This window comes from Argentina silus (assembly GCF_951799395.1).
Source record: "Argentina silus genome assembly, chromosome: 15".
NCBI lineage: Eukaryota > Metazoa > Chordata > Actinopteri > Argentiniformes > Argentinidae > Argentina > Argentina silus.
In genome coordinates this window covers 18,069,200-18,077,933 of record NC_139669.1, presented here as the reverse complement: position 1 = coordinate 18,077,933, position 8,734 = coordinate 18,069,200, and the positions used below count along the sequence as shown (strand labels likewise).

Here is an 8,734-nt window from a genome sequence, read left to right as displayed (position 1 = left end):
ATGGCAACTATTATGTAATCGCCGGGATCGTACCCAAGTCTCCTGTATGACAAACCTAAGCGTATACCACGAGACCAAGAGAACATCTCATTGTCCAAGGACGACATTTGGACTTACAAGTCTTAGGAGGGCTACCCATCACTCAAGTGTGATTACAAATCACCTCCGCTACAATTACAACTCGATTGTTTTCACTCTCCGACTGCGTCATCCATTGAAGCAACAACAAACTAGCTTCGAATTAAAATGATGTGGCCTTGTTTTCAAGTCCTTTATCAACTCTTGGCCTCAACAAAAAACTATTTGTAGGCTAAATGTGATACGTTTCGTTCTGAAAGCTTGCAGACTGAAATTCAGGGATACAAGTGCTGGTGAAATGCACAACGTGTCGCTGCTCACCAGTAAAACGCATTCGTTTGTGATGTAGACCTACTGGTATAAGTCGCCATGACAGTTTGTCAGAGGGAGGAGAGAAAGGCACATACCCAGGACAGCTCCCAGGTTCTGAATCCATCGTTTACAATGGATTAATAAATAGCCAGCATCTTGATTCATCATCGAAAAGACCTCCGTGCATTTTCAAACATAGTGGCAATCTCCGTTAGATATTGTGCTTTGTTGCGTCGGGTTAACAACAATTCAAACAATGGAATCGCAGATCAGCGTGCAGTCATGGAGGAGGTACGTCTGGTTCTTTCTTCTTCTCTCTGCCGCCTTGAAAACGGCGTCTGCTGTTACCCACTATTCTATTCCGGAGGAAATGGAAGAAGGCTCAATTGTCGCCAATTTAGCAGCAGATTTGGGAATCGACCTAAAGACTTTGAGTAAACGGAAACTTAGGTTAGATATAATCGCCAATAAGAAATACTTGGATGTGAATAAAGAAACGGGAGAGCTGTACATTGTTGAAAAGATGGACCGGGAATATCTCTGTGCCTCTAAAACCACATGTTTTTTAAAAATGGAAGTTATAATAGAAAATCCAGTTCGAATATTTAACATTGAGTTAGAGGTAATGGATATCAACGATAATGCACCACAGTTTAGAAGGGACATAATCAATTTAGATATATCCGAGTCTACCGCCGTTGGAGAGCGTTTCTCTCTTAGCAACGCAGTGGACCCAGATGTGAGCACGAATTCGGTGAAAACCTATCATGTAAGCGAGAGCGAGCATTTTGATATTGAGATTCAGTCAGGAAGGGACGGTTCAAAATTTGCAGATCTAATTCTAAAAAAGTCATTAGATCGAGAAAAACAGGCTGTTCATAATTTAATACTCACCGCTGTTGACGGTGGAGTCCCCGCGCGCTCCGGTACAGCAAACATCATTGTTCGCGTTTTGGATACGAATGACAACGCCCCCAAGTTTGATAAGGATAGCTACACCATTGATGTGATGGAAAACTCCCCAATTGGAAGCCTTGTGGTTAAATTGAATGCAACAGACTTAGACGATGGGACTAACTCGAATATAATATACTCATATAGTTTGTATACATCAGAGAAAACCCAAGACACGTTCAGCTTGAACCCAGATAACGGTGAAATCACGATAAAGGGAATGATAAATTATGAGGATTTTAGGATATATGATATGGAAGTCATAGCAACGGATAAGGGCGCCAATTCGTTATCAGGACAATGTAAATTAACCATTCTTGTCACAGATATGAATGATAACCACCCAGAATTATCTATAAAATCATTCCAAAGTCCAATCAAGGAGAATGTAGCAGTAGAGACGGTGATAGCTGTGGTTAGTGTCAGCGATAAAGATTCAGGTGAAAATGGCGTGGTCGATATTCATATTCCTGATAAATTACCTTTCACGCTGAGAGAGTCTTCTGATAATTATTATGAGTTAGTAGTTTCAGAACCTTTGGACCGCGAAAAGGTCCCAGAATATGACATCACATTTACCGTTACAGACAGAGGTTCCCCTCCGCTATCTGACAATGAAACTATGACTTTAGAACTACTGGACGTTAACGACAACGTTCCACAGTTCCCCCAGACGTTCTATACTATACCTGTTATGGAGAATAACGCGCCTGGGGCCTTGCTAAGTTCCCTCACTGCGTTTGATCCAGATCTCCATGAAAACCAGTATCTAGTTTATTTCATCATAGAGAAGGAGATAGTGAACACCTCCATGTCGATGCTGTTCTCCATCAATCCGGAGAACGGTAATCTTTACGCGCTAAAGACGTTTGACTATGAGATAGAGAAGGAGTTCCTTTTCCACATTGAGGCCAGAGACTCTGGTGTTCCTCCTCTCAGCAGTAACGTGACTGTCCACATCATTATTGTGGACCAGAACGACAACAGCCCGCTCATAGTCTCTCCATGGCGCGCGCACGGCTCCGTGGTGGAGGAAAAGATCCCCAGATCTACCGATAAAGGATCCCTGGTCGCCAAGGTAATAGCCATAGACACAGACTCGGTACACAACTCTCGGATTACATACCAGTTTCTACAGGTTACTGACGCCACGTTATTCAGTCTGGACCAATACAATGGAGAGATCAAAACTATGAGAATGTTCAGTTACAGAGATCCCCGTTACCAACGGCTGGTTGTCATCGCCAAGGACAACGGGGATCCTTCTCTCTCTGCTACAGTTACCATCAAGCTGTCAACAGTGGAGACTGCTGTTAAAGCCTACTCTGACATGACTGAAGTGCCTCTAGAATATGACATCTTCTCAGACTTAAACCTATATTTGATGATCGGTCTGGGCTCGGTGTCGTTTCTGTTGATGATCACCATATTGGTCACCATCGTGCTGAAGTGTCAGAAACCGAAGCCCAGCAAAGCGGCTCCTGTCTGTAGGAACAGCGTGATCAGCGAGAGGAACTCTACCATCGCAGATTCCACCCTGGTCTCCAACGATGCCTACTGGTACAGTCTGTTTCTAGCGGAGACGAGGAAAGGAAAGCTGGTGGTCAGACAGCCTGCACCAAAGGGCTCCAGATACATCGTGTCCAGTATACCAAGGAGCACGGGACTGACAGAGACCAGCGACTCAGCAGCCTCTACTCTGCAGGTAAGAAATAAGTGTTCATCTGATATAAGAACAAACGAGGCCAAAATTCGTTTGACATGCGCTGGATTTCGTGCGTAAAAATAGGTTGCAATATGGTTAGCTGTTAACTCAATGAATATGTGTTAACCGGGACATCAATCGAAGTATACAGTATTTTTATATATCCCTTATTTGTAAATTGATATAAAAAGTCACTTTTTTTTTTTTTTTTTTTTACAAGACCTGTAACACGAACTCATCGCTCATGCTTATTGTTATCAATTCGCCGACGACTGAAACGAATGTAGCTGCTATAAAATTATACTTAGAATGCAATTTCCTTCTTAAAGCTGGCTTGAATTCCATGCGATGTATGTAAGTCATATTAAATAATCACAATTCTAGCAAAAAGTTGTAATATATTTCGAGAAACGTGATGACTAGTGAGATGCGCAAAGCGTCGCTGCTTACCCGTAAAATGAACTCTTACGTGATGTCATAGTCGCCGTGACATTTTTCCACTGAGGCAGATCCTCTTTTGTTTAGACAGCTCCCAGGTCCTGAATCCAGAGCTAGAGGATATGCAATTCTCACCATCGTCACAGCGTCAAACTATCATCTCCTTTTCTGGCTATACATCCCCCACCATGTTAACGTTTTCGTGTTTCTGAATTACGCACAGAGAAAATCAATCCAAAAATGGAGTCGCACACCAGAGCAGAGCCATTTGGAAGGTACGTCTCGGTCTTTCTTCTTTTTTCCGTCGCCCTGAACACCGCATCTGCCGTTACTCATTATTCTATTCCTGAAGAAATGGAGGAAGGCTCCGTGGTGGCCAATCTAGTCACTGATTTGGGTCTGGATGTGAAAACCATAGCTAAACGTAAAATCCGACTGGATGTTATCGCCAATAAGAGGTATCTGGAGATTAATAAAAACACGGGGGAGCTAATCATTGCAGAGAAGATTGACAGAGAACAGTTATGTAACAGTAAGAATCCATCATGTTTCCTAAAAATGGATGTTACGATTGAAAACCCAATAAGGTTGTTTAATATTGAAGTGGAAATAACGGACATCAATGACAACCCGCCCCAGTTTCGCAGAGACACAATGCACTTGGATGTATCTGAGTCGACACCAGCAGGAGAACGATTCTCTCTAACCAATGCGGTGGACCCAGATTTCGGTTCAAACTCGGTGAAGACGTATTACTTAAGCGACAGTGAGCATTTCAATGTAGAGATTCAGACTGGAAGAGACGGATCGAAATTTGCCGATTTGATTTTGAAAAAGGCTTTAGACCGAGAGGAGCAGGCTGTTCATGATCTAATACTCACGGCTGTTGATGGCGGAAACCCCACGCGCTCCGGTACAGCCAGCATCATTGTTCGCGTGCTGGATATGAATGACAACGCCCCTAAGTTTGACAAAGAAAGCTACACTATAGATGTAATGGAAAACTCTCCAATAGGGAGCCTTGTAGTTAAATTGAATGCAACCGACTCAGATGAGGGTACTAATTCGGAGATAGTATATTCATATAGTCTTTATACATCAGAAAAAACGCAAGAAACATTCACCTTAAACCCGAATAACGGCGAAATCACAGTCAAAGAGATGATTAATTATGAAGATTTCAGGATTTATGACATGGAGGTTATAGCTACGGATAAAGGGACCAATTCCTTATCAGGACAATGTAAATTAACTATTTTGGTCGCAGATATGAATGACAATCATCCAGAAATATCAATAAAATCATTCCAGAGTCCAATCAAGGAGAATGTAGCAATAAACACGGTGATAGCTGTGGTTAGTGTCAGTGACAAAGATTCAGGAGAAAATGGCATAGTTGATATTCATATTCCTAATAAATTACCTTTCACACTGAGGGAGTCCTCAGAAAACAATTATGAGCTTATAGTTTCAGAACTATTGGACCGTGAGAAGGTCCCAGAATATGACATCACATTTACTGTTACAGACAGAGGTTCCCCTCCGCTATCTGACAATGAAACTATGACTTTAGAACTACTGGACGTTAACGACAACGTTCCACAGTTCCCCCAGACGTTCTATACTATACCTGTTATGGAGAATAACGCGCCTGGGGCCTTGCTAAGTTCCCTCACTGCGTTTGATCCAGACCTTCATGAAAACCAGTATCTAGTTTATTTCATCATAGAGAAGGAGATAGTGAACACCTCCATGTCGATGCTGTTCTCCATCAATCCGGAGAACGGTAATCTTTACGCGCTAAAGACGTTTGACTATGAGATAGAGAAGGAGTTCCTTTTCCACATTGAGGCCAGAGACTCTGGTGTTCCTCCTCTCAGCAGTAACGTGACTGTCCACATCATTATTGTGGACCAGAACGACAACAGCCCGCTCATAGTCTCTCCGTGGCGCGCGCACGGCTCTGTGGTGGAGGAAAAGATCCCCAGATCCACCGATAAAGGATCCCTGGTGGCCAAGGTGATAGCCATAGACACGGACTCGGTACAGAACTCTCGGATTACATACCAGTTTCTACAGGTTACTGACGCCACGTTATTCAGTCTGGACCAATACAACGGAGAGATCAAAACTATGAGAATGTTCAGTTACAGAGATCCCCGTTACCAACGGATGGTTGTCATCGCCAAGGACAACGGGGATCCTTCTCTCTCTGCTACAGTTACCATCAAGCTGTCAACAGTGGAGACTGCTGTTAAAGCCTACTCTGACATGACTGAAGTGCCTATCGAATATGACATCTTCTCAGACTTAAACCTGTATTTGGTGATCGGTCTGAGCTCGGTGTTGTTTCTGTTGTTGATCACCATATTGGTCACCATCGTGCTGAAGTGTCAGAAACCGAAGCCCAGCAAAGCGGCTCCTGTCTGTAGGAACAGCGTGATCAGCGAGAGGAACTCTACCATCGCAGATTCCACCCTGGTCTCCAACGATGCCTACTGGTACAGTCTGTTTCTAGCGGAGACGAGGAAAGGAAAGCTGGTGGTCAGACAGCCTGCACCAAAGGGCTCCAGATACATCGTGTCTAGTATACCAAGGAGCACGGGACTGACAGAGACCAGCGACTCAGCGGCCTCTACTCTGCAGGTAAGGACACTCTTTCCATCTGATCGAATAGACTCCTATCGACTTGATAAGCTGGACCTTTGCGCGTAATAACATGGCACAACACGGATAAACAAATAGAGTTCCCAAAAGTTCACAGTGATTACTGAAAAATAACACGTATCAAACTTGGCTATTTCTTCTCGGCTGTGATTAGCTATTAGGCCGAGGCCTACTATCACTGTTATGACAAAAGCTGCTTTTACCAGTGTAATGATGATGTTTCTGAAATTGAAGAATAAGATCCAATGGTGCGTGGAAAAAGGTGGATACTCAAATCGAAAGTTAAATAAAGACAATTTATTCGTCAAGTCGACTTGGGACGCCAAACTACTGTCCAAGAGAATGGTCAGCAGGGAAGTGGCAACTACAAAGAGTTTGCAGTCAATTTTATAGTTGGTAATAAACAAAAAACCAGGGCATAAGGCTCATCTCAGTTAGGCTTGGCGCTTCGGCTTGGAGTCTGACATGTTATCAACAGAGATCTTAGGGTCTGGTACCTCTTGTGATAAACCACATTCCAAGGGTCACTCAGGAAAATACATTCTAACAAGTCCACATGGCTGAGAAATAGTCCTCATATATAAGTCTATAATGAATCCAACCAGATTCTCAATATAATTATCAAGAGATGTTTAAATTCTCAGTCATCTGGATCATACACTGACCAAACCTCTCAATTCAACAGGCTTCTCCTGTTTTTTCGTATAATAAAGAAAAGAAAGAATAAATGATAATAGTTATAAGATTAATGCAATAATATAGTAAAGGTTACCCTCTTTTTGACTCCTGACCTTGACTCTGGTGCGAGTCGTTAGAAGGACCTGAGTCGGAGGTCCGTAATGTGGTTCCCCTTGTAGAACCACTGGTTTTAAACTGCGCACCAGGATGTAATTGCCTGGCTGAAAATTATGTATGGTTTTATCACCATGTGATGGGAGGGATTCTATCACCTGGTGAGAATATTTAGAAACAAAAGAGAACAAGTGTTGAACATAGTTTTGTTGCATTTCCTGTAATTGTGTTGAATCGACAGCAGGTTTCTCCTTCATCAGGGCACCTAGAGGAAAAGGTCTAGCCATTAAAACCTCATGGCGAGCCAATCCTGTGCAAGCATTAAGCATAGCTCTTATTGGTAAGAGCACTAATGGTAATGCGTCAATCCAATTCATTTGTCTCGATTGGTGCACTTTCATTAGTTGGTCTTTTATAGTTCTATTCATCCTTTCCACTTGACCTGAACTCTGTGGATTGTAAGGAATGTGAAATATCCAATTAATCCCTACCGCTGCTGCTAATTGTTTGGTTACCCTAGAATTAAAAGGTGTTCCATTGTCTGAATCAATTCCCACTGGAATTCTGAAACGAGGAATTACATGTTCCATTAGACACTTCACTACTGTCTGAGCATTTTCTTTTCTTGTTGCAAAAGCTTCTGTCCACTTTGAAAATCTATCTACAATTACCAAAAGATAGGAGTAACCATTGCATTTTGGCATGTTTGTAAAATCAGTTGGCAACTGTTGAAACGGTCCTTCGGGTTTTGACGCTTAGATGGGTTAATGTTTGGATTACATTGCGCACAAGTTAAACGTCTTTTGATAAATCCTCTGACTTGCTTTTCCAAACCTATTGTAAATAATTTTGAAATGTACTCCGTCACTCCTTCATAACCCACATGTGTAGCCCCATGTACATATGCAATAAGAGGATAATAAGCTAATTTTGGCAGAGCATTTATTCATCTCTGAATTTCCATAAAACGTAGTCATTCTTGCTGTACCCTTTCTTTTCCCATAATGTTACTTCAGACTCTTCTGCTTGATTTTGAAAAGTTCTTAGATTATCGACAGTGAAAGGAATGTCTGTTTGTTGTACTGCGATGAGTGTGTTATCACTCATCCATGGTGGGAAGGACGCATTCAATGCTGCATTTTGAGCATGTTTGTCTGCTAAATGATTTCCGATTGGTCAGAACCAATTCTTGAATGTCCTTTACATTTGACTATAGTAATATGAGATGGCAACATCATTGCTTCTAGTAAGCCTTTGACTAATTCAGCATGTTGAATTGGTTTTCCTGCTGTGGTTAGAAAACCTCGATTTTCCCAGATTTTACTAAAATCCTGTGCTACTGAAAAAGCGTATTTTGAATCCGTGTAAATAGTCAATGCTTTATCCTTAGCATAGATACACGTTCTAGTTAATGCTATCAATTCAGCAGCTTGCACAGATGAGACTGGTGATCTATACTTCTCTATGCATCTTCCTTCATTATCAACAAATGAATACGCTGAGAGTATAGTTCTATCATTGCATAGAGGAAAGCATCACAATATCAAATAAGGTCATTTTCCTCCAAGGCAGTCTGTTGTAAGTCTGCCGCATGCTGGATGTGGAGTTAATTACCTCCATGCAGTCATGCGTAATCTCCTCACTATCTTGTTCATGTTCAACCCCATGCAGTAATGTTTTTAAATGTAGTGCACAGTTGGTGTGTGTTACAGTAGAGATAGTCAAGTTTTGAGTGCCTGTCAAAATATGCTCATAATGACTACGTCTCTGGCTTGCCTTGTGTTGTGT

The 8,734-nt window shown here is 42.1% G+C and overlaps 1 protein-coding gene across 1 annotated transcript; it reads left to right on the top strand.

Annotated features, from left to right (window-relative positions):
• Positions 1–673: 673 nt before the first annotated feature.
• LOC310816104 (protocadherin beta-16-like) lies at positions 674–7,215 on the top strand (the record flags this gene model as incomplete). The annotated part of the gene is made up of 3 exons (XM_083686110.1): positions 674–3,049; positions 5,063–6,133; positions 7,207–7,215. The coding sequence occupies exons 1-3, from the start codon at positions 761–763 to the stop codon at positions 7,213–7,215; spliced, it is 3,369 nt and encodes a 1,122-aa protein (XP_083542236.1). The 5' UTR covers positions 674–760.
• Between the last annotated feature and the right edge of the window lie 1,519 nt (positions 7,216–8,734).